The 26,178-nt window shown below is 41.6% G+C and overlaps 1 protein-coding gene across 1 annotated transcript in view; it reads left to right on the top strand.

Moving 5' to 3' along the window:
* DRAM1 (DNA damage regulated autophagy modulator 1) overlaps positions 1–26,178 on the top strand; it is an 87,854-nt gene that overhangs the window by 47,245 nt on the left and 14,431 nt on the right. The window contains exons 3-4 of the mRNA XM_089651808.1: positions 8,721–8,863; positions 22,338–22,515. Of these exons, the coding sequence (XP_089507934.1) occupies positions 8,721–8,863; positions 22,338–22,515 (321 nt within the window). The remainder of the gene's footprint in view (positions 1–8,720; positions 8,864–22,337; positions 22,516–26,178) is intronic.

Genomic DNA, 26,178 nt, shown 5'->3' on the forward strand with positions numbered 1-26,178 from the left:
AAAATAAATTAAACCCGCGCCAAAGAAAATCAAAACTTCAATAAATAATTGCTGCTAGAAAAACTTTGTGTATAAGAAAAAATGGATATAATACCAATATATCAACAATGACAGATTGATATATTAATCCATCGATGGCTTACCACATCACACCAAACTGACGTGAAAACCATCAAATTTCAAAAATTAATGATTAGAGCTGCTATTTTAAAACAAATATAAACAGTGTATAAATGAATGGAAATACCATAAACAGCGCTTTCAACCTATATATACTCTATATATAAAATTTGATTTAATATATATATATATATATAGTGAAATATCAGGACAATCAGAAAAAGTCCATGATAAGTTGTAGTCCATATATCATTTCTTCAAATAATATTATTAATATATATAATATTATTTGATTTAATTTTTATTTAAGGGTATATATAAGTTGAGGGCGCTGTTTATGGTATTTGAAAACAACACCAACATAATGTAACCAAACCACAGCGGAAAAAAGAAATATACATAAATTAAACAATAAAAAACATGTAGAAAAAAAATAAAATAAATTATATTAATAACAAAAAGTCCCAAATGAGTAGTAAATATTGTGCTCCAATCAGAAAATAGTGCTCAAAAAAAAAGTTGTAGAGTTTTTTGAGCACTATTTTCTGATTGGAGCACAATATTTACCACTCATTTGGGACTTTTGGACTCTTAATTTATTATTTATTTTTTGTACTTTTTTATTGTTTAATTAATGTGTGTGTATATATATATATATATATATACATACACACACACACACACACACACAGTTACAAGAAAAAGTATGTGAACCCTTTGGGATTATGTGGAGTTTTGCATGAATTGGGCATAAAATGTGCTCTGAACGTCATCTAAGTCACAACAATAGAAGAACACAGTCTGCTGAACATAATACTACACAAACATTAGATGTTGCCATGGTTTAATTGCACATAACATGGAAATATTCACAGTGCAGGGAGGAAAAAGTATGTGAGGCCCTAGCTTAATGACTTCTCCCAGAGCTAATTGGAGCCAGGAGTGAGCCAACCTTGACTCCAATCAGTGTGATGATATTGGATGTGTTGCTGACAGCTGTCCTGCCCTTAAAAAACACACACCTGTTTTGGGTTTACTGGTTGCAAGAAGCACTGTCTGATGTGAACCATGCCTCGCAGAAAAGAGCTCTCAGAAGACCTACGATCAAGAATTGTTGACTTGCATGAAGCTGGAAAGGGTTACAAAAGTATCTCCAAAAGCCTTGATGTTCATGTGTCCATGGTAAGACAGACTGTCTATAAATGGAGAAAGTTTAGCACTGTTGCTACTCTCCCTAGGTGTGGTCGTCCTTTAAAAATGACTGCAAGAGCACAGCGCAGAATGCTGCATGAGGTAAAGAAGAATCCCAGAGTGTCAGCTAAAGACCTAGAGAAATCTCTGGCACATGCTAACATTTTTGTTGACACATCTACAATAAGGAAAACATTAAACAAGAATGGAGTACATGGGAGGACACCACGGAGGAAGCCATTGCTGTCCAAAAAGAATATTGCAGCACGTTTGAAGTTTGCAAAAGAGCACCTGGATGTTCCACAGCACTACTGGCAAAATATACTGTGGACAGATGAAACCAAGATTGAGTTGTTTGGGAAGAACACACAACACTATGTGTGGAGAAAAAAAAGGCACAGCACACCAACATCAAAACCTCATCCCCACTTTAAAACATGGCGGAGGGAGCATCATGGTTTGGGGCTGCTTTGCTGCCTCAGGGCCTGGACGGATTGTTGTCATTGATGGGAAAATGAATTCCAGGGTTTATCAAGACATTTTGCAGGAAAACGTATGACCATCTGTCCGCCAACTGAAGCTCCGCAGAGGATGGGTGATGCAACAGGACAATGACACAAAGCATACAAGTAATTCAACAAAACAATGGCTGCAACAGCACAGAATACGCCTTCTGGAGTGGCCCAGTCAGAGTCCTGACCTCAACCCGATTGAAATGCTGTGGCATGACCTTAAGAGAGTGATTCACACCAGACATCCCAAGAATATTGCTACATTGAAACAGTTTTGTGAAGAGGAGTGGTCCAAAATTACTCCAGATCATTGTGCAGGTCTGATCTGCAACTACAGGAAACGTTTGGTTGCGGTTATTGCTGCCAAAGGAGGGTCAACCAGTTATTAAGTCCAAAGGTTCACATACGTTTTCCTCCCTGCACTGTGAATGTTTACATGTTATGTGCAATTAAACCATGGCAACATCTAATGTTTGTGTAGTATTATGTTCAGCAGACTGTGTTCTTCTATTGTTGTGACTTAGATGACGTTCAGAGCACATTTTATGCCCAATTCATGCAAAACTCCACGTAATGCCAAGGGGTTCACATACTTTTTCTTGCAACTATATATATATATATATATATATGTGTGTGTGTATATGTATATCTCTCTCTCTCTCTCTCTCTCTATATATATATATATATATATATATATATAAATTATTTTTTTTTTTTTTTGTGCTGCATTTTGGTTACATTACAGATATGTAAACCTCCAGTAAAATGGCCTCTTGCACACTTCCTGTTGCACTGACTCCACCCTTACTCATTTGTGGCGATTTCAGGTTAAGCTGCTGCACTATGTAAACATCAGATAGGTTGATAAGCACAAGTATAGAAAGCACCCTCCAAAATCAAGTCAGCAATAGTTAGAACATACATACAATATCTTCTCCACTCCATCGCCGGGGCTGTGCTTTAAACAAAGGTGGTAATCTCATTCATTGGTATACAAATGACCATTAGAGCATTTACAAATATGTGATTGAATTAAAAAAAGAAAACATGTAACAGCAAGACATTATTTAATTTTCAGCAAGTTCTAATACATACACTATAGCTATTATAATGGATTTGTAATCAGCTCTCACTAGGGAAGGACTGGCTGTCTAGAACTAGCAGCTGAGCAGGCACTGGTGAAGACCAAAGAGTTAGTAGAGAATGTACGTGCGCCCACTCATTTAGCAGTAGTGAAAGCCCTAAGAAAGTTTCAGGTGCAGGAACCACCTTGTCTTCATCAGAGCTTTTAAAAGGTGGAGATGTTACGCTGCAGGGTATTCTCACGTTGAGGTGCTCTGGCTCCCCAATGCAGGCAGCTACTGAGAGCAAGTGAAAGTCCCTTGCAGCACTGGATTCACTATGCTGTAGGTAACACAGTCCCAACTGATAGAAATGCATGGGAACACGCAGAGGCACAGAGGAGAAACACAGGTAGGAGTGCTCAGATGCTGGTGTCAAGAGGCTGGCAGGAAATCACAGGGTGCTGAGGATCAGATGACTGACAAAGATGCAGGGGGAGACACAGTATAAAAAAAGTATATAAAAAAAGTAAAAAATAGAGATCTTAATGATTTCAAGAAAGATGCAGTTTTTAAATGGCAAACAGCATCCAATTTAACCGATTCAGGATCAGCTAATACAACTCCAGTGAAGGAAGTTAGGATAGCCACACCAAGAATGCCCATCAATCAACAAGGTGAACCATATAGGAACCCGAATACGTATCATACACGTAATGCGCATCATACGCCGAGGAATGGAGGGAAGCCAAATAATGGGGGGCCTTTTCATAAAAAATCAAAAGGTAAGGGGAAAGAGTTATTGGAAAACACAGTTCCCACCGTATAGACCATCATATCCTCGAAGAGGCAATTATGTTCCGCAACCATCCTATCATTATGACAGACCGGATCAGAGGCAGTATTATGCAGGAAGTCCAAGATATTATCCACAGGAAAGATGGAATTATCATCAGGTTGAAGGGAGGAGTCCCATACAGATGTACAATAGATTTGAACCATTGAGGTATGAAAGGGATTTTTTAGAGAGGGACAGGAGCCCGAGACTAAACGGAGGGAGAAGCCCCACAAGAGGAGGGGGTGCAGAGCAGGGCGGAGGACACAAAAGAAAAAGAGAAAAGTGGGTGAGGGAGTTTTCAATTTGAGTGGGTCCCATATTACTAAGGAAGAAATGTTGGTATTGGACAAGACTCAAGTTTGCCCCACCCAAACCTGTTAATAAGTTTGATGTATTCATAGACACCCAGAAGTTCATTAGGAAACTAAATATTAAGAAACATTTTATGAGTTTACCAGGTGCAACTAATATTATTAATAATGCTTTTAGTAGTGAGATTGTACATTCCAATTTAAAGAACAGATCACTTTTTAACCCACAGATATCTAATAATTGTCATGTGGAGACTTTTAAAAAGATGGTGAACCAAGATTTGGAAAATCTAATTATTCCTAAGAAAAATGATTATAGTGGCCTACAAGTTGGGATTAAGAGATTTACCAAAAGGGAAGACATAGTAGTCCGGCGGACAAAGGAGGCAGCATTGTTGTACTGGCAAAGGATTATTACTTGCAAGAATTGTAAACCCAGTTAGGGGATACTACCACATATAAGATTCTCCCAAGGGATCCAACCATACAGTATAGAAAGGAATTAACTAAATTGGTCAAAAGGGGAAGGGAATTAAAGATATTAAATAAATAAGGGAGTCCAAATTTTTAGTGCCAGAAACATGTAGGATTCCTGTGATATACACGATTCCCAAGATACATAAAGATCAAGTGAACCCTCCAGGTAGGCCTATAGTGAATGGGATTGAATCAGTGTTGGCCAGGTTGGGACACTATATAGACATATTTCTCCAACCGGTGGTTAAGAAGACTAAATCATATTTACGGGACACTAAGCATCTAATCCAGCTGTTGAACAATATTAAGGGGGATCCTAATATCTATCTTGCTAGTGCTGATGTGGCATCCCTTTATACGATCATAGGGCATGAAGATGCCATTGAATCTACCAGCTGGGGTCTTAGGGAATATAGTGAGTTGTCCTGGACATAAAGAAAGTTTTTAATTGAGTGCCTCGATTTTAGTTTGTCCCGCAATTATTTCTGGCATGCAAAAAAGATTTTTTTAACAGATTAGGGGAGTAGCCATGGGAGCAAGGTATGCTCCTAATGTAGCGAATTTATTTATGGCGAATTGGGAGGAAGATACTATTTATCAACATTATCCTGAACAATTAGTACTATATAAGCGATTTATAGATGATGTGTTTATAGTATGGAAAGGGAGTAGGTAATCCCTACAAGAATTTCTCCAATTATTGAATAATAATAACAGGAATATTGTGTTCTCATGGGAAAGTAGTAATGAATCCATAAACTTTTTAGATTTGAATATTAAAGTTGTGGAAACAGGACTTATTACTAAAACCTATTTTAAAGGGGTGGACCGTAATGGGTACATCCCTCTGGATAGCTGTCATTACCCCCCCCCCCCTGGCTGTTGAACATCCCAAAGGGCCAGTTTGTGCGGTTACGGAGAAACTGTACCTTAGAAGCTGACTATGATGAACAGGTAAAAATAATTGGGGAACGGTTTGAGAAAAAAGGTTACACATCAGAACATATTAAGAAGGAAATGAAAAATATTGGAGAAATGGATAGATCCCTATTGTTGATAGAGTGAAAGATACGACTGTTGATGATCAGATTTTGGATTTTAATGTACACTACAAAAAGGTTGAAAATTTTTTTAAAAGACACTGGCCGGTTCTTAAAGCAGATCCTATTTTAAATAAAATCCTACTGGAATGCCACACATTTATATATAGAAAGGCACCTACGATTAAAACAAGAGTGGTCAGAAATGTTGTAGACCCGCCGGGAAATAATAAAGGAGTAACATTTTTAGACCAAAAAGGTTTCTTTCCCTGTAGGAATTGTTTTGCCTGTAAAGAAACAAAAAGGGAAGAATAAAAGGATGAGATCCTTTGTGGCCAATTCCACAGGAAGAGAGTTCATGATTCAAGATTTTATTTCATGTAGAACGGAGGGAGTGGTATACGGTCTGGAATGTCCATGTGGTCTCCAGTATGTGGGAAGGACCAAGAGACCACTATGGAAGCGGCTATCTGAACACGTGCAGAATATTAAAAAGGGTTTTCCTAAGCACAATGTATCTAGACATTTTTCGATTTATCACAACAAAGACCCCTCCGCATTGAAATTTTGGGGCATTGAAAAGTTTAAAGGGCACTGGAGGGGACTCAATAAAGTACGTTCCCTCAGCCAATTAGAGTCCAGGTTGATTTATGAGATGAGGACACAGGTGCCTAGAGGTTTAAACGTAGATTTTGATTTAAATTGCTTTATTAGTGATTTTTAGGTATTAGATTCTGAATTTATGCTTAAGTGATTTATAATAGTATATTTATGATCTATTTATCTGTATTATTAATTTTTTTATGTATAAGTGATCTGATTTATATGTATTATCGTTGTGTATTTTATTAAGTATATTTATGAAGAAGAATTTATATATGTATTTACATTTTATACTAATAAAAATTTTAGAAATTAATTTTAGGTATTTTGTGAACCTATGGTGTCTACAAGGGTACAATATATTTTACGTCCGTAGCAGGTGTCCCCTTTTTTTTTTGTATGTGTGTGTGTGTATATATATAGATAGATAGATAGGATATTTTTTATATACATTTATTAATTATTAAATGTTATGCTATTATGATGAATAAAATAGTGTAGTTTATATATATATTTAATTTATTTTATGGGATGATTTGAGGAATAATTTATTATATTGTGAGCCCCGATGTGTGGACACCATTTATTAGATTATGGGCCTTGTTGTGATGTCCCATGCTATTTTTTAGTTATTACACTAGGGGGCGCATGCTCTATATGTATGGGGGAGCTCTCATATGAGTTTGGGATAGGGGGTTAATACATATATAGAGGGTTGGATGGACCCCTTGTTTTATGTATTTATTCATAGGAGTATTTGGGCATCTTTGTTTTTAATGTTGATTATTCCCCCTGTAGTATTTATGTATTTGGCAAATGTCATCGCGTCTATATAGTTTTGTAGTGAGAGACAGACTCCAATATGATGGCTACCGGAGGTTTGGCTCCGGACTGTGATTGGAAGTCAGCGTCTGTCCTTTCTGATGTTAAGGAACTGACTCCAACAAAATGGCCACCGGAGGTCCGCCTCCGGATTAGGATTGGATGTCAGCTTCCTTATAAAAGGAAGTTCCGGCCACTACCCTGAGGAAGTCACGTGATAAACGTGACGCAACGCGTCGGTACGCGGGGAGGAACTTCTGGGAACGTGGTGATGTCATTTCCGGCGTGGGGGCCATATTGGATCACCTTTTGCAGATACCCATGCAGTACACCCCTAGCATGTGGTAAATGAGCTGGAAACAAGACTATTGTTATGTGAGTGGGCATTTTTTATTTGGATTATTCATTTAATAAACCGGTTACACTATGGAGGGTCTCTGCTTGTATTTTACTATGATCCTGGGAGGAGCTGGCTGCTAGTTGGTTGAAGGCTGGAGACGCTTGCCATCATTGAGGGGATCCCTGGGAGGAGACTGTCCTTGTAGGATCGGTTGATCCCCAAAGCAAGCTGGCCCTAAGTAAGGAGGTGAGGGGGCATTCTGGCTATTGGAGGATTGTCACTTGTGAATCACCTACACAGCACGACTATTGCATGAGAGTGAAGTGGGAGTACCACTATATGTGTTGCTATTTTTGGGACTATTTAACCATTTGTCCACAGTTGGTTTGCCCATTTTTTTGTGTCATTTCACAGTATTGTGTTACAGTTTATATTTCACTATGTGCACTTTGTATTCCCAGTGAGAGGGGATTCACGTATTACACAATTATTTATATAATATACACTTATTTATTTATATGTAGATTTCCCTGATGTGGGTATCAAGGGGATTGATTATTATGTACCAAGTTGGTTTATTTTGATCACCATTTACATATTTATTTATATTTTTGTATTCATCATTTAATTTTGTCAGCGCTGCACTGTTATATTTATTGGTTTATTCACTTATTGGGTATAAGGTTAGTGTCAGCAGCTTCAAGGTTAGGACTCCATTCAAGTGCAGGAGGATCTTCATTTTAAGTGCTCAGATGCTGGTCTCAAGAGGCTGGCAGGAAATCACAGGGTGCTGAGGATCAGATGACTGACAAAGATGCAGGGGGAGACACAGTAGAGAAGGAAGACTGGATGTTTGCAGAGTCCATGGGGTCCCAGGAGCAGAATACAGATGGAAAAACATGAAGATAACAGCAGCATGCTAAGGGTCATAGGCACAAGGTATAGTCCGGAGTTCACTGGGATCACAAATCTGGATGCCAGCTAGAATACATCTGGAGCACAAGGCTGAAAGCAGACTTGGATACATTCGAATCACAAGGCTGGAATCGACTGGAATGAAACTTATGACACTGGGGAATGCTGTGGATCTCCTGAGGCATACAATAGCTGGGTACTGGGTGGATGGACAATGTCAAAAAGACACTGGGAGGCACTGGGAAACAACTGAGAAATCATTTGGAGTCTAGCTACTAGCATTTCTGTGTATTGCTTGAACACTGAGCAGCCCATATTCTATCTCTTTAAGTGCTCCCTCTGTGACTGGGTGTAAAAACACAAGGCTGGAGTGTGGAACAGGTGAATGTGACAATTATCCTCACATATTTTTCATGTTTTAAAACTTTGCTAAAAATTAAAAAGATTTTCATCATATTGGAATTTAAATTGTTGTGTTTTCTTCCATCAGGTGCAGCAACAATGTATGTACGATATAAAATAGTCCAGATACAAAATTCTAGATCTCCATTTCTGTGTAGAAATTTTAACTTCGTGTCTTTGCTAATTGGAATAATTGGCTGCATTGGAATGGGCATTGTGGCTTCTTTCCAGGTAAGTTTCATAGAAATTACATACAGAAACACACTTGTTGCCTACTTTAGGAATATTTACCAGGATGCTTTGTAATATATATATATATATATCTTACACAGATTAAGTCATCCATATTAACAAAAAATCCTAAGAAAAGACATTTGAAGAAGTAATTGTTACCAGTCAGAAAAACAGTGATTTACAGCATGGTATATTATTTGATGTTAAGGGATGTAGAGTGATGCTCTACCAAGCCCACTGAGGATAATAATGGGCCGGAAGCAAATATCATGGATTATGTACACACACACACCATTGAGGACACTAGTTATGGTGACCCGGGGGTCCCAAGGAATTCCTTTATTTGCTGAGATTTTCTTACTTCCTGTTTTGGCTATGGGACAGGAAGTGAAGGGAAAACTCCCTAATGGGACACAGATGGCAAAAAAAAAATCTGACATGGGTTATAACCCCTCCCTTACTCTGTCCAAAATGAATGAGTACCTAGGGGTTTGCTAAGCACACATGGCAGTGAATTAGTTCAGGATCAACAGATGCTGCCAGAGATCTTCCTACTGCCTTACAGCTTTGACCCCACCCCAACCCTGAACCATTATACAAGAGTTCGAGGAAGCATAAATGAACTCTGTCAGCATCCAGACAATGAAAAACAATCTCTTTGGGGTACTTAATAGCAAGACACAAAGAGGGAAGGATGATGCCTTCCTTACAGTGAAAGTTAGAAACCACCTTGGACAGAAGGGTGGGTCTTGATGTAAGAAAACTTTCTCTATTGAAAGGATCAAGAATGACTCCTTACAAGAGACAGACACTCATTTAGAGACACGTCTGAGAGACGTGATACTACTAAGGCTACTTTGCAGGAAAGATTATTAAAAGAGTTTCCTGGTAAGTTCAAAGGCTGGTTTATACAGAGCAGAGAGAACCAAATTAATATTCCGAGGAACCACAGGGTACTGTAAGGGTGGTCTAGTGTGATCTTGGGGAGGGGCAGTGACGTCACCGCGCATTCCTATCTAATATACGGCGAGTACTGAAGGTGTGTGGATACACACCCACCGCTATGTTTTAGCTGCAAGCTACGGATTTTTGACAGATCTAAAAGCGCTATTGTATTACATGACATGTGAGTGCAATATGGAAGCACATTAAAAGCTGTTTTTACCCCTGGGATAAGACACCATATTCTTTATTTCTCTTTTGCATGAGACACACGAGGAGCATAAAGGCAGAGGATTGAGGAGTGGATCAGAGGAGGGAGTATCCCTCACAGCCCTGCAATCACACAGGTTTCCAACATTATTGCAAAGACCTGATCTACATACTGAAGGATAGCATACCTGTCTTTGCTGGACACATTTAGGACAGTACTGCTGTTTCTTTTTCAGCATTTTTTTTCATTTTTTATTTTTCTTGTTCAAACAATTTTTATTAACAATAAACCAGAATGACACAAACAAGGAGACATTGTTAATGTATACTAGGCATTAATGTGACAGTAGGACATAATAAAATGAATGAGGGTCAAGGCATTAACGCCTATACATTTCTAACGGAAACAGGTAAATAAAAATCAATGACAGATCACAAGATGGTATCAGCCAATCATGGTAAGTCTCTTAAGTGCATTAAAGAAATAGGGGGAAGTCTGGAGGGGGTCAGACAGGGGCGGAGGGGGGGGGGGGAAGGGGAAGAAGAACAACAACCATGACTCCATGAACATTCATCAAGTGCACAACAACCTCTACGTGCTACGTACGAGGGGTTATGGACCATATCCTTGGCGTACAGTACAGAACTCAAGGGAGAAGCAGTGATTCGTCAAAGTTAGACGGAAGGAAATGCTCTACCCAAGGGCTCCATATGCGCAGGAATTTAGGGATCGTGTCAAGAACTGTGGCTTCCACCTTTGCGTGTATCATGGCTTGTGTTATTCTGGTTTTGACGGCCGCGACACTAAGGGTAGGGGATTTCCAAGACTTTGCTATAACCTGTTTAGCCGCTGTCGTGACTTGCATAAGGAGCTTAAATTGCGAGTTGGAGATGCCAGAAGGGCATTGGTTGAGTAGGGCTGTTGTTGGGTCTGGCCGTATAGTGATAGTGCTAAATGTAGATATCATGGTAAAAATTTCATCCCAAAAGGTTCGGGCTACAGGACAGTCCCACCATATATGGTAATGTGTTCCCAGATCCGCACAGCCTCTGAAACAGTTGGGCGAGTAATTAGGGGTAAATTTTGCGATTCTTGCTGGGACCAAGTACCAGCGGGTTAAAACTTTATAATTCGTTTCCAATGCTACAACGTTCTGCGAAGACGATTTTGTGTTGGCCCAAATGTGGTCCCAATCAGACGGGTCGAATTTCTTACCTAGATCCACTTCCCATTTATGGGTATATAGAGGGGGGGACATGGTGGTCGAAGCGGCGAAGAGTGAGTATAAGCAGGAGATAAGCCCACGTCTATGAGGGTCTTTGCAACACGCTCGTTCAAAGAGAGACATGGTGTCTGGCCGATTGGTTATTGTAGCGTATGGGGCGTAAAAGTGTTGTAGTTGCAAGTATCTAAATATCTCAGAGGCCGGGAGGCTATGCGTTTCCCGCAGCGAGGCAAAGGATTTAAACTTATTCCTCTGTAGGAAGTGATGCGTACGGAGCAAATTAGCAGAGGACCAGGCTTTGAATAAACGGGGTGTCTGCCACGCCGGGGAAAAGCTGGGTTTCGTAGAAACGAGAACATAGGATTATGTAGTGATTGGAGGAGGTAACGGGTTTTCAGTTTATCCCATAAGGATAAAAAATGAGAAGTGATGGGGTTGGTTATAGAGCGGCGGTCTATCTGCCTCAACCAGAGTAGGTTAGCGGTGGATAGGGGATCACATTCTATTGATTCAAGCGCAACCCATTGAGGGATTTCAAAGGTTGCATGATACTTAGGTAATTGGGCTAAATGCGCTGCTTGATAATATTTGCTGATGTTGGGTAGGCCTAGACCTCCAGCGAGCTTAGGGCGGTATATACGAGGGCGAGTATTGCCCCATACATAGGAAAAGATGCGACGCTGCAGTGTGCGGAGGTAATGAGGGGGGACTGGGACTGGGAGGACTCTAATCAGATATAGAATTTTTGGGAGGATTGACATCTTGATAACTGCTATTCTGCCTAGCCATGCGAGGGGGAGGGAAGACCATTTGGACAGAAGGGCAGAGAGATGGTTTAGCATCGGAAGATAAGTAGCTGCGTAAAGGTCTGATAACTTAGGGGTCAGTTTGATTCCTAAGAAAGGGATATGACACTGTGACCAAGGGAATGGTAAAATCTGTTTCAGATGTGTAAACTCTTTAGGGGGGAGAGAAATGTTGAGTGCTGTAGATTTATTCGGGTTTATTATTAGACCAGAAAGCGCGCCAAACGCCTCGAGAAGCCGGAGTAGGGAGGGAGAAGAAGTCAACGGAGACGTGAGAAAGAGCAAGACGTCATCCGCAAAGAAACATAACTTATGGTGTGTGCCCCCTATCTCGAGTCCCCTGACATCCGGGTTAGCTCTAATTAAGAGGGCTAGGGGCTCTATAGCCAGAGCAAAGAGCAAGGGGGACAGAGGGCAGCCCTGTCTCGTGCCTCTGGAAATCGGGAACTGAGCTGACCTGTGCCCCAGATACCTAATTCTGGCCGAAGGCTCTCGATACAGCGAGAAGATCCAGGTTAAGAAATGTGGGCCAAAACCCCACCGATGCAAAATATAATCGAGGTATGGCCATGAGACTGTATCAAATGCTTTCCGGATATCTAGGGACAGGAAATATGCGGGAATATTACGGGATCTTGCTAAGTTTGCCAAAAGGGATGCACGTCTGATGTTATCTCCCGCTTGTCTAGTTGGGATAAAGCCCACTTGGTCATTATGAATTAAAGAGCCAATATACAGGTTAAGACGTGAAGAAAGGACTTTTGCTAGCAGTTTGATGTCAATGTTAAGGAGAGAGATTGGCCTATAGTTGGACCACTGCGTGTCATCAGAATTCGGCTTTGGGATCATTGAAATGTTCACTTGCACTGTTTCATGATTGAAGGTTTGGCCAGATAGTAAAGCGTTAAAAGCATTAGTGAGGATAGGTGTAAGGAGATGAGCAAATTTTTTATAGTAAGTGGCTGAGAAGCCATCTGGCCCTGGGCGTTTACGTAGCTTTAGACTTTTAATAGCGTCTAAGGTTTCGGCTTGGGAGATGGGTCGTTCAAGTGCCGCTAACTGGCACTCTGAGAGTTTCGGGAAAGAAATGGAAGTTAAAAGGGTATCAGCTTGTGTGGGGTCAAGGTGTGGAAGAGGAGTAAAGTTGTGACAAGTGTTTATGGAACGTCCGTAGGATGTGTTCCGGGTTACTAGTGAGGTTGCCAGAGGAGGTGCGTAGCCTAATAGGTTTAGTGAGCTGGTCGAGCCTGAAAGAGTGAAAGAGCCAGGAATGTGTTGGGTTTATTTGCCCTAGTATAGTATTTGTGCCTAGATCTACGGAGTGAGAGTTCCGCTTGGTCTGTGAGAAAGAGATCTAGGGCCAATCTAGATCGCTCCAGGGTTTCACGATTGGCAGGCGTAGGAGCCGCCTGGAAGGCTTGATGAGAACGATCATAGGTTTGCTCAAGTAGAAGACGTTGTTGCCTTTTGGTTTTATTTAAGAAGGATGCTTGCTAATGCAAAACCCTCGCAATACCGGCTTATGCGCTTCCCATAGCAGGAGAGGGGAAATATCAGGTGATTGATTGAGAGAGAGGTAGTCTTTAAGGGCTGCTTCTATTTCTAGACAGTGAGCTGGGTTTACAAGTAGGTTATCATTAATGATCCAAGAGGATTCAGTGGGGGATGGGGCCAACGAGGCCATGGATGTGAACACGGCGCAATGGTCAGACCAGGGGATGGGAATTATTTCAGAGGTCAAAAGCCGAGGGGAAGAGGTAGTGGTGACAAAAATATGATCTATCCTAGAGAATGACCGGTGGGGGTGAGAATAGAAGGTGTATTGGCGTTTGGTCGGGTTAAGTTCTCGCCATGAGACTATCAAAGAATAACGTTGTAGTATGGATTGGAAGATTTGTTTAGAAGCAGGGATAGGAGATAGTTGAGGAGATTTGTCGAGAAAGGGATATATTACATTGTTAGAGTCTCCGCTAACAATGAGAGTTCCGCGTTTATGATGGTCTATAACCGAGAGTATGTGTGAAAGGAATGGTAAAGGGTCTTGGTTTGGGGCGTAGTATGCAACAATGGTGACATCTACGTCAAGGAGTTGCCCTACTAACAGGAGGTAACGACCTTCTGGGTCTTTGATTTCGGTGCATGGCATGAAAGGTGTTGTTCGATGGAAGGCAATCAGTACCCCCCTACGTTTGGCAGTGGCAGAGGCTGTGTAGACCTGAGGATATCGAGGACCAAAAAACTTAGGAGTGGAGTTGGAAGTAAAGTGTGTTTCCTGAAGACAGACCACGTGGGCTTTAAACGTAGCAAAGGTTCGGAAAGCCTTATTACGTTTCTGCGGGATATTGAAGCCCTGAACATTCAAGGTAAGGACATTTAACGAGCCCATGGGGAAAGCGCATAGTGGATTGGATAGCATGGCTCCACCGCCCGGGGTGGAGCCTGACGATTACTGCGGAGGATAAGATTGTTGCTGAGTTTGTTAAGCAAGGTCATGGAGTCATGTTGGAGGGAGGGAAGAGGGGTACGGTAGGAGAGAGGTAACAGGAAAGAAAGGGTGTAGGAGGCCATTTAAGGGTGAGGGTGGGCTAGGGAGCAATAGTAGCCCAAGTGTTATTAAATAACCAATAACACAGGGGCTAAGGTGGAGTGTGCAGGTACGCGGACCGTAAGGATGACGGCAATGTGATTACCAAATGACGGCAAGGTCCCGGCAGAAAAAACAGGTATATTAAAAAGAAAAACATCCGATAAAATCAGGGAATCCCAGACTCAGACGGCACTAGTAGTGCTAGTGAAACCTCATGGGTGCAGGGGTATGGCATCGCATGCCGTCAAAGCCTAGGCTCCCAAATGTAAACTATTATGGAACCCAGGAGGGGGGGCGCAGAACAGTCCCCATGTTGTGGGGCAACCAAGATTTAACGTGTAGAGGTAGAGAGAATACTAACGGTGTTAACCATAGTGATAACCAAAAGAGTATATCGCATGGTGTGTGCGATAAAAATAAGGGGGGGAAAAAGAAGAATAAAGTGGGACATAGTTCAGTCCATGGTATCTTGTGAGGGTAGGCCCGCAGACGAAAAACGCCCTCTCTTGTGGAAGTTGGATTGACCTTCAGTTGCACGCGTGGGGAAGGACTTCCGTGGCGAGCTGGATGTGGACCTCCGCTTGGCACTCTCAGAAGGCGTCGCTGGGGGATGTAGCTGCAGGGTCCACAGGGTGTCTAAAAGGTCCTCAGGAGTCTTGCAGGTGTAATCCCGGGACTGGTGTCGGAATCGCACTGCAAAAGGGAAACTCCACCTATATTGTATTGCGTGTTGTTGAAGTACTTGTAGGTGAGGTTTCATAGCCCTGCGCTTGGCGATGGTTGTGGGGCATAGATCCTGAAGTAAATGGTAGGTATGACCTTGGAACTGCAGAGATTCTGCATTACGGGCAGCTTGTAGAAGTTGCTCCTTGGTACGGAAAAAGTGAAGCTTGGCTATAATGTCACGTGGCAGACCGTCATTGCGTCGTGGTGCTAACGCCCTATGGACACTGTCTAATTCCAATCTATCGATTGGGATAGCTGGGGCAAGCTCTTGGAACAGAGCTGTTATTGCCGATTGTACATCAACGATCGTTTCCGGAAGGCCCCGGACACGTAGATTTGAGCGCCATGCTCGGTTTTCAAAGTCCTCTAGTCATGTCAATAAAGTTGCGTTTTCGTCACGCAGGAGATCAAGGTCATCCGTATGCGTCTGAAGTGTGGCGTTAAGACCATCCACCCTCTGTTCTAGGTCCGCAGTGCGCTGTCCTAGTTCACGGATTTCTCTAGATAGCGTGGCAGTGATGCGGTCTGAGGTTTGCTTCAAAGCTTTGTGTAGCATTTTTTCAAAGCGTGACAACAGGTCTGGGGGTGTAAGGTCAGGCGTCAGGGCTTGTGTAGGGACATCTGGTTCAGGGTCAGACTCACCCTCAGACGTGCAGGGATGGCTGGGCTGCGGATCCTGCAGGGCTGCATATGCCCCTGCTGCCTGCTTGCTTCCACGTGCTGGGGCGGTGGCCATCTTTGTGGAGGCCTTTGCCAGGGCCTCCTTAATGGTTTTGGTGGATGGGGGGACCTGGTGCCGGGGTGCCCCTTTGACCATAGTGCTGCTTTTACTGGAGGGGGGGCTGTTATTCGTATCTCAGCCCCCCTGCACTCTCTCTTCTCTCCCCTGCCTCTGTGTACCGAGGGTAGCGGTGGGCGGGTCTATGGACGGCTCGCTGCAGGGACGGAGTCCTCTGTCGGATTTCTCCGACTTACCGCAGAGGATCCGCCGCTGACCAGGGCGGATCGGACCCTGGAAAGATTACCACGGGGACCGGGTCCCCTCCTTGTAGATTGTGGGCCGGGACCCGCTGCTTCAGGGCACTGTCACCCGACGGGGAGACGGAGCCTCAGCGGGACATGTCTTTCCCGCCGGCCGCGCATGCGCAACTTCATTTTTTATTTTTATATATTATATATATATATATATTTTTTTTATTTATAGTATATACATTCTCTTGTGGTTTACAGATGGAATAGTTGCACATTTATATAAGGATGGCACAAATAGTGATTTGACAATATGACATCATTGTATCAATTTATTTAATGCTTATATTTTTTTCAATTATTTATTCAGTTCAGTCACTTTATATTTATTACTGCTATATTATTGTATAAGCACTTTGCACTTTTTGATGATATTAGAGCGCGGTAATTATTTAAATATTTTGTTTAAAGACCTATTTTTGTTATATTACAAAAAACGGAACAGACGAAAAACGGATGTGAATGGACAAATGGTCTGTAGTGGAAGTCAAAAAACTGATGTAAACTGACAAAAAAAAAACTGATGAAAAACTGATGTAAACGTCATCCTTTTTCTCTTTGAAAAAACGTGACTGAACTGATGAAACAAAAGGTCCGCAAGTATGAAGGGGGCATAAAGCTGGCCATGCATTACACAATTTTGTTGTACAATTTTCCTTGTTGTACAAGATTTACCAAAACCATAATATGAGGTCAAACTTAAACAATTGAAGATGTTGGGATGAAGGGCCCATTCCCCTTGGTTCTTGTCCAATTGTCCACTTCTGGGATGTGAACAGTAGGGAGGCCTGGTCAGTGTTTCTCTGCTCATGAGATGATCAAACTTACTTCCATTAGGCTGCCTGACTCCTGGTACCTCCTTGATGGTTGATATAGGCCACTGCAATGTGTTGTCTAATTGTACCTTGATCAGGTGACCTTGGGGAAGGGAGGTCCAGTGATTCAGAGCTAGTTTTATTGCTCTCAGCTCCATAATGTTGATAGGGAGCTTGGCTTCCTTGGATGACCATGTTCCCTGAGCTATGAAGGATTGGAACACTCCTCCCAACCCAAGTGGCTGGTATCTGTTTTTACCCTCCACGGGTGTGGCAGAAATGACTTCCCCATTGTTAAGGCTCGATTAAAAATCCACTAAGCTAGGGAATTCTTTGCTTGGCTGGAGAGGTGCATAGGGAGGTTGAGAAAATAAACTTTTTCCAGGCCAACAAGATGTTGCCTTGAATGCAACTGAGCAAAGGGTACAGCCTAAAATGTCAACAGCATGAGACCCAGAACTCTCATAGAAAATTGAGTGGGTGTCTTTTTAATCCTAAGATACAAGTATGAGATTTTAGAGAAAGAAATGTGTTTTCTGGAAGAAAGATTTTTGTTTGGACTATGTTCAGAATAAGGTCTAAGTATTCTAGGCGAAGAGAAGGTTGGAGAGAAGACTTTTAAAAGATGATTGCCCAACCAAAGACCTGAAGTATCTAAATAGTCCTTTGGATGTTTGCGGATAGCTGAAAGGATATGAGTCCATTAGAAGAAGCTTGTCTAGGTACTCCTGATGTCCTCCTTCAAAGGGCATACATGTGAGGTGATATTTGCAAGCAACTTCAGTTAATCAGGTTTTTATCCATAATATTCTGCACATGGATAGAAATTAGAGTCATTCTAGAGATCTGTGTAATGGCTTGTTTTAGAGGATCCACAGAAAGGTGTAGAGCAGAGAGCAGTGTCTGCGAATGCTCCAAGGTGTGATCCTGGAAGACATGATCATGCTGGTTGCTCATTGCCCTAGTCCAATTAGCTGCAGTCTGGTACACAGAAATTGTAGAAATAACCGGCTGCAGAATTGGGCCTGCAAGGTTAAAGAGGGCCTTTAAAAGCATCAGGCCCAGATCTAGGGGGTGCTGGGCTGGGCTGTGTCCCCCCCAGATTTTAGTTTTGTCCCCCTACCCCAGATCTCTGAGAGTGCATCCACTAATCCATGAGATGTGATGGTGACATTCTGATGGGGCATTTGATGTGAATGGACACTCTGATGGGGCAATTGTTGTAAGTGGGAGAAATTTGATGTAGGAGGGGACTCTGATTGGGACATTTGTTGTAAGGGTCCAAAACACAGAATTCCCAATGCACACATTCCTGCAAATAGCTGTTCAGTATTACTGGGTGCTGTAATGACCACAGACTGGGAACTGCAGACAATCCAAGTGAGCAAATGTCACCAGCACACCAAGGATTCCCCAAATCAGGTCCAAAGCTTTAATTTGTGGTCACATGATAAACACAAAGGCAATGTTTTTTTGCGTAGCTCTGAAACTTTGACATTGTGTTTATCGTGTGACCACAAAGAAAAGCTTTGAACCCAATTGGAGGAATCCTTGGTGTGCTGGTGACATTTCTTCACTTGTTTTGTTGTAAAGGGGGCACTCTGATGGAGGCAGTTGATGTAAGGAGGCACTTTGTTGGGGACAGTGGATGTAAGGAGGTATTCTGATGAGGCGATTAATGTAGAGGGGCACTCTGAGAGGGGCAATTGATATAAGTAAGCACTCTGATGAGGACAGATGATGTAAAGGGGCACTCTGATGGGAACACCTGATTTAAGGGGGGCTCTGATGAGGAGGGATAAAAGGGGGCACAGATTCTGTTTATTCATACTAGTCTAATGACTGGTTCCCTTTATCTCTGCCCCACTATTAACATTATGCCCCCTGACTTATTTTACTGCACCCCCATATCATATATGTCATATATATAATGTCAGCAGAATCTTTAAATTAAGGAAATATTCTAATGCCACAGTAATATGTTTGTTTGTTTAAGTCTGAGATAGTAATATCTACTACCAGATCAGATCACTTTTTTTGAACTCTTTCTCCACTAGATTTCAGCAATAATTCTTGTTGGGGATAGCCCAATCATCAACAACTGCCCATTCTATTTGCTCATGAATGGGGAATGTCTTTTTTGGCCTAGCAGGTCTCTTAGTACCCAAGGAGGCATGGCAAAATGGAAGAGAATCAAGTGCAACAACGCTAAGGCTTTTTCACATGACAAAAGTGAGCATATCTGCATTGGCAAGCATATTGTGTAAAGTCAGAACATCAGGTGTACGAGAAACTGGGAGAGAGAATTCTTTTGTTGCCTCCTCCAACATTGCCGTCATTCCCCTCAATGTCTGCATTCTCGAAAGGAGGCAATTCACTTTCTAACTCCAGCAGAGACAGCAGTGGTGGAGAAGGGGCTCAAAGAAAGGGGTTGATTTACTAATGCAAAAAGAAAGTGCACTTTGCAAGAGAAATTGTTTCAGAGCTTAGTAAATGAGAGGCAGCTCCACTTCTGCTTTTTTTTATTTTCCTTGCATGTAATCAGGTATTCTTTGCAAAGTGTGAATTTGTCTTAGTTACTAAGCTCTGGAGCAGCTGCACTTGCAAGGTGCACAGTCTATTTGCCTTTAGTAAGTTGACCCCATAGTTGGCAAAAAATTTGCCTTGGTGAGATTGGCCACTTCTTGTGTGCTTGAGAAATATGACTGAATGCAGACACCAATGTTATAACACGTTCCTGCTCAAGTGCAAGTGTCGTCACTCTGAGCGGTTTAAGTAATTTGCAGGTGGTTCCCACTAATGGGGTACTCCTGGTGTGAGGTGCAGAATTGGGGTAAGCATGTCTGTAAAGGACTATGCAGCAATCCGGGTCACCCTGTAGTGAGGTTTTCATGGCAAAAGGGAAGTAGAAAGTACCTTTATAAAGGTCTCTAGGTGGAAATGGTGGAAAAGTACAACCTGTGGTTTGATGTAACACTTAATCCAGTCATCCACGTAACTAGGCTCTGAATGGTGGAATTTTATAGTCAATTTTTAAAAGTTTAACACCACACAAGTGAATAATTTTCACACACAATTCATGGTTTCCTGTTTTAATTTGGAATAAATGTTTTTCGGGAAACCTGCAATAAATGAGGCTACAGTATCAGCCCAGTACAAGGTAAACCTCTCTTACCTGTGTATGTCACTGGTCTCTACTCAGGTCCAGACTTCATCTGTCATGGTGGGCATACCCCTGAAGCAGTCTTCAGGGTCTGGGTTCCATAGGGATGAACCACGGCCCTGGACATGTATGACACCCTGCAGCTAAATACACAAGTTACACTAAGTACCAAGGTGAGGGTACAAGCAGGATCCTGAATCAACAGTGTGGGGTCTGGATGCATCTCCCAAGATTATACTGAGGTTGCGCTGATCTGGATACACTGCTTCTATTGTTGAATTAGAAGACAGTGAGGAGTTGATTGAAGAGGTCACTGAGGAATCTGAACTAAAATAATAAACTAATGAAGCAAATTATTTCCCCATAAAGGAGAGGAGGCCCATCACCTTAGGGCACTAGCAGGGGACACTAGCAGTGGGGTAGGGTTATAGTGGTATGTCCAGGTGGGAGTGTCCAGCAAAGCTTTCCAGTGTCCAATCACCTCAAAGTACCATCCTAACTCATGGTCTATGAATATCCAACCTGTGAACTGCACAATAAAATGTTTTTAGCTTGACATACATTTTAGTACATGCATTGTAACATGTTTCTTTGGACATGTGATCTGTACCATACATTTTTGAGCTGCAACTGTGGAGTGGATTACAAGGGTATGAAGATTTAGAGGGAACCTTTCTGGATAGATAAATAGTAGAAGCCATTGCTAAATACATTTTAAAAGGAACCTATGGGAAGCTGACATTGCTGACTTGGTGGCTTCCATCCTCATCTTTTCCCAGTATTTACTCAAGCATGTGTATATCAGGTGCAGGGATTTTGCCAGGTTAGTGGTGAAGAAGACACATGGAAGTCTTGGACCTTGCACTTCAAATTCAGGTTAACAACAGAAGCCCCCACATCCCCGTACTGAGAGAATCAGAGAATAATTTTAGGGTTGTCATCTTTTCCTTTACTTCACTATTTATGAATTCATGTCCTGGAACAAGCCTGCATTGTGAAGTATGAGTACATCTGATATGTACATATTTCTTCCAGATTATGGATACACAGTGTAGTCAATTGAGGAGGAGTATGACAGACTTTCAAAACAAATCTGGCAATAGCAGTTTCCATAGTTCACTCCTGATGTGTCCCATATAATTCTGCTGTATGTGTTGGTGTTATATTTATTCCTACTTAATACTCAACATTTCTAAGACTTAATATTTTTCTACAGTTTAGAAGCAACACCCTCTACCAGTCTTAAATGAGGACTTCACAGTATTTCCCCAATATATTTGTGCTGTTACACTTGTTGTATAAAAATATAATACAATACATAGTAATGATTAATGTTCCTTTTCATGGCCGTGATTAAGGGGGTACCACCAATCATCCTGTACGGGGCCCAGGCCAGCAGGGGGGCCCAGGCAGCTGGATAAATTGGATGTGTGTAGGGAGGGTAATCGGCACAGTGGGAATGCAATTACTGGAACCAATCCCCTGCATGGTTCTCTGCAGCAGCTGGAGATTGGCTTCTTCTCCTCTCCCTCCTGCTGGTGTTCAGCTGCTGCAGAGAGAACCATAAAGGGGATTGATTCCAGTAATCGCCCCTCCATTGCATCCATCACCTCCCTGTGCACTATGTTTCCCCATGTTACCCAGGCACCTCTGTGTGTTGTCTACTGTAACCTGCTACATTCAATAAGATCTCCCTGGATGATTAAAAGGTGTTTGGTGGGTTCAGCTATCTGATAAAGACTGTCCGTGGTAATTGTATCTGCCTATACAGGCCAGGCATAGAGGTCTTTACATAGGATAAGTCACTCATACAGCAGTTGGAGTCAGAATAATATTTTCTCAATATATTTCTAATATATTAATCACTTTAGGTATTATTTTACTGTACATTTAGATGGCTGCACTGCAAAATGTCAGAAAGCACAGTATAGACACCATGTAACTATGTACATTTCAATTTCTTTCAGGAGACGTCTGTTCTGAAAGTTCATGATACAGGAGCCCTAGTAACATTTGTGTTTGGTGTCATCTACATTTTGCTTCAGTCTATTATCTCCTACAAGTCATGCCCAGAATGGAACAAAAGAGGAACATGCCATATACGAATGTCTATTTCTGTACTGTCATCCCTTGCTATATTTCCCAGTATCCTTTATAATAAAATAACATTATGTTATGCTACTGTATATACAAATGATGTTTTCTATCAACTAGTTTTGTTCTATAGCAATGTATTTGGTTGGATAGATACTAAAATAACTCCATAAAAAGGGGAACTTCACTCTCAATGACATTGACTATTTATAAGCTGCCTGTAAATAGAAAGAAAAGTATATCATATATACTTGTTTTAATTTTCTTTTTCTTCAGTTACTTCCTGGGTTCCAGGCCTAGGCATATGATGTAATACATCCCAGGAGTATTCAGGAGGGGAGTTTCTCAAATAAGCATACCCTCCTGCTTGCATGCCTAAGCTAAGGGCAGATGGATTCCAGAACGTAAATGCTACATGAATCATCTGCCCTTACTCAAGATTGCCATGGCCAGAAATGCTAGGGGTGGAATGGCAAGTTTGCTTTGAATATTAACCACAAGCCTACAGGGCACTTATACCCCCTTCCTGCCCAGGCCAATTTCCAGCTTTCAGCGCTGTCACATTTTGAATGACAATTGCGCGGTCATGCAACACTTTACCCATATGAAATTTTTATCATTTTTTGGTGACAGAGCTTTCTTTTGGTGGTATTTAATCACCTCTGAGTTTTTTATTTTTTCTGAAACAAACCAAAAACCACTCAAAATTTTGAAAAAAAAAGTTTTTCTTAGTTTTTGTTATAAAATTTTGTAAATAAGTGATTTTTCTCCTTCACTGATGTGCACTACGGAGGCTGCAGTGATGGGCACTGATAGGCTACACTGATGAGGCACTGGTAGGTGGCACTGATGGGCATTGGCAGGCATCACTGATGGGCACTGAAAGGCAGTACTGTTAGGCGGCACTGACTGGCACTGATAGGCGGCACTGACTAGCACTGATAGGCGGCACTGAAAGGCAGCTCAGATGGGCACTTATATGTGGCATTGATGTGCACTGGTACGCACTGATATGTGGCATTGATGTGGCACTGATGGGCACCGGCACGTGGCACTGATGAGCACTGACAGCTGGGACTGATGGACACTGACAGATGGCACTGCTGGGGCTGCACAGATCATCAGGGTACACTGATCATCAGTGCTCTGATGATCAGTGTACATGTCCCTTCCGAGGAATGCCGATTACCGGCTCTGCTCTCCTCTCGAGCTGTCAGCATGACAGCTCGAGAGGAGAGAAATGCCAATAACCAGCATTTCCCTGTTTACATGTGATCAGCTGTGATTGGACACAGCTGATCACATGACCGAGCCGTCATCTTTGGCTCTTTCCATGGATCGGTGATCCGCTGTGTTCGAGGGACACAGCGCACCACCGATCGCCACACTGCACGCTCCCTAAGTCGTGCATGCGCGGTGAGAATGGGAGGATGTCATATGACATCCTCCCAGAACGAGAGAACCATCTTGCGCCCGTCATTGTACTATATGGTGGGTGGGAGGTGGTTAAAAATGAATTAAATAGCGTTTTTGGTTTGTGGTGCTTAACCATTTGCCACCCGAATGGTGGGCGGCAAATGTCATCAGCGTTCCGGGTGGACGCCATATGGTGTCCTCCCGCACATGCGCAGATTGCGCTCCTGCAGAGCGGCTCAGCGGCGCGATTTTTCACCGGCCGTGTACCTCGGACACGGCCGATGACAGATCTGAGTATCGGCCCCATTGCCGGTACCATGTGACCTGCTGTGACTAATCACAATGACCAATGACAGTTGTATACAATGGATGGCTTCATTCATGCCATCCATTGTATACTAGTGTCTAGCTGTGAATGGTCACAGCTAATCACATGCACATGTCATGTGATTAGCTGTGGCCAAATCACAGCTAAGCACAAAAAAAAAAAAAACCCTGAATGAATCAATGTCATTCAGGTAAATGCTTGCTTATAGCAAAGTAATTCTTTGCTTTAAGCAAATTGTGTAAAAAAAAAAAAAAAAATACTGATCACTTCCCCAAAGTAGTACAATGTTACTATGGTAACATTGTACTACTTTGGTCATAGTGAAATATGAAAAAAAAATCTTAAAAAAAAGAAAACATTTAATAAAAAAAAAATAAATATATATATATATATTTTTTTTTTTTTCATACTGTCACCAGTCAGTGTCCCTGATCACCGCCATGCCAGTTATATGATGATGCTGTACTGGACTGGTGACAATATGTAAAAAAAAAATAGTGAAACTAATTTTTTTAATTTTCAAAAAAATTATGACAAAAAAAATACAACTTCAAAAAACTCGCCATGCCTCTTATGAAGTACGTCGGACTGTCTGCTTTGCAAAAAGGGGTAATTTGGGGGATATCTGTACTGTTCTGACATTCTTGGACCTCTAGAAATTAGATTGGCTGTCAGTACTTCAGGATTGGTCAATATTCAGATCTATACCATAGTTTGTGAACTCTATAACTTTCCTACAAACTAAATAATACATCCTAATTTGGGTTATTTTCACCAAAGACATGTAGCAGAATACATCTCCGCCTAAATTTATGAAGAACAATTATTTATTTGCAAACTTTTATAACAGAAACAAAGAAAACCTTTTTTTTTTTTTAATTTTTGGTCTTTTTTTGTTAATTTAGCAAAAAATAAAACCCCCAGCGGTGATTAAATACCACCAAAAGAAAGCTCTAGTTGTGTGAAGAAAATGATAAAATTTTAGTTTGGGTACAATGTTGTATAACATTCAATTGTCATTCAAAGTGTGACAGTGCTGAAACCTGAAAACTGGCCTGGGCAGGAAGGTGTAAAATTGCCCGGTATTGAATTGGTTAAATGCAGTGTAGTTCCACTTTAATAGGAGTTACTTTCTCTACTCTACTGTAGCAATTGCTTTGTTTTTTCTTCTCTCATTGCTTGATTTGCATTAACAAATGAATGCAATATCCATTATAGGTATAGTTATAAGTGTGGAAAATTACCTCTCATTTAATCTAAACCTTAACCTGACCCTAACACTTAACTTTCACCCTTCTCCTTAACACTTACTCTAACCTCTAAAATGAGCAAACCCCCCCCCCCCCCCGAACACACCCAAACACAATAACAGATTACTTAAAACTTATCATTAACTCTAATTTTAGACTTATCATCTAAACTGACCCCTAACCCTTGACCCTAACACAAATCCAACCCTTAAACTAATTTCTAACAGTTAAGAAATGTCTCCCCCCGTAATACTTTTCTCATTTTGCTGTGGGAACAGAAGCCCTGAAAATTACCGGGGGAAACCTTTGGAGAAGGATGTGATGGATGTGAATATTAATACTCATTGATCCTATGATAAAAGAAGGACATTTTACTATTTGGATATCTAATTCTATTCACATGTATGTAAAAGAAGAGGAGTTCTAACACATACATTTGATTATTAAAAGATATCACCACACATGTATTATACTGTATGCTAAAAAAGGAAAAACAAATCCTATAAAAAAAAAGCTATTTTATTTTCCATCCTCTCCCATCTTGCACAGCTTGGGATGGTGCTCCTGAACCTGAATGGGGTCAGCTAACCCAAGAAGACAAAAATCCATCCATGCCTCATTTCTACCAATGATATACCAGGGGCAACCTTTGGAGAAGGATGTGAATATTAATACTCACTGATACTTTTATAAAAGAATTCTATTCACATGTATGTAAAA

This window comes from Staurois parvus, unplaced genomic scaffold (assembly GCF_062004578.1).
Source record: "Staurois parvus isolate SC_StPar_1 unplaced genomic scaffold, SC_StPar_1.0 ptg000025l, whole genome shotgun sequence".
Classification (NCBI taxonomy): domain Eukaryota; kingdom Metazoa; phylum Chordata; class Amphibia; order Anura; family Ranidae; genus Staurois; species Staurois parvus.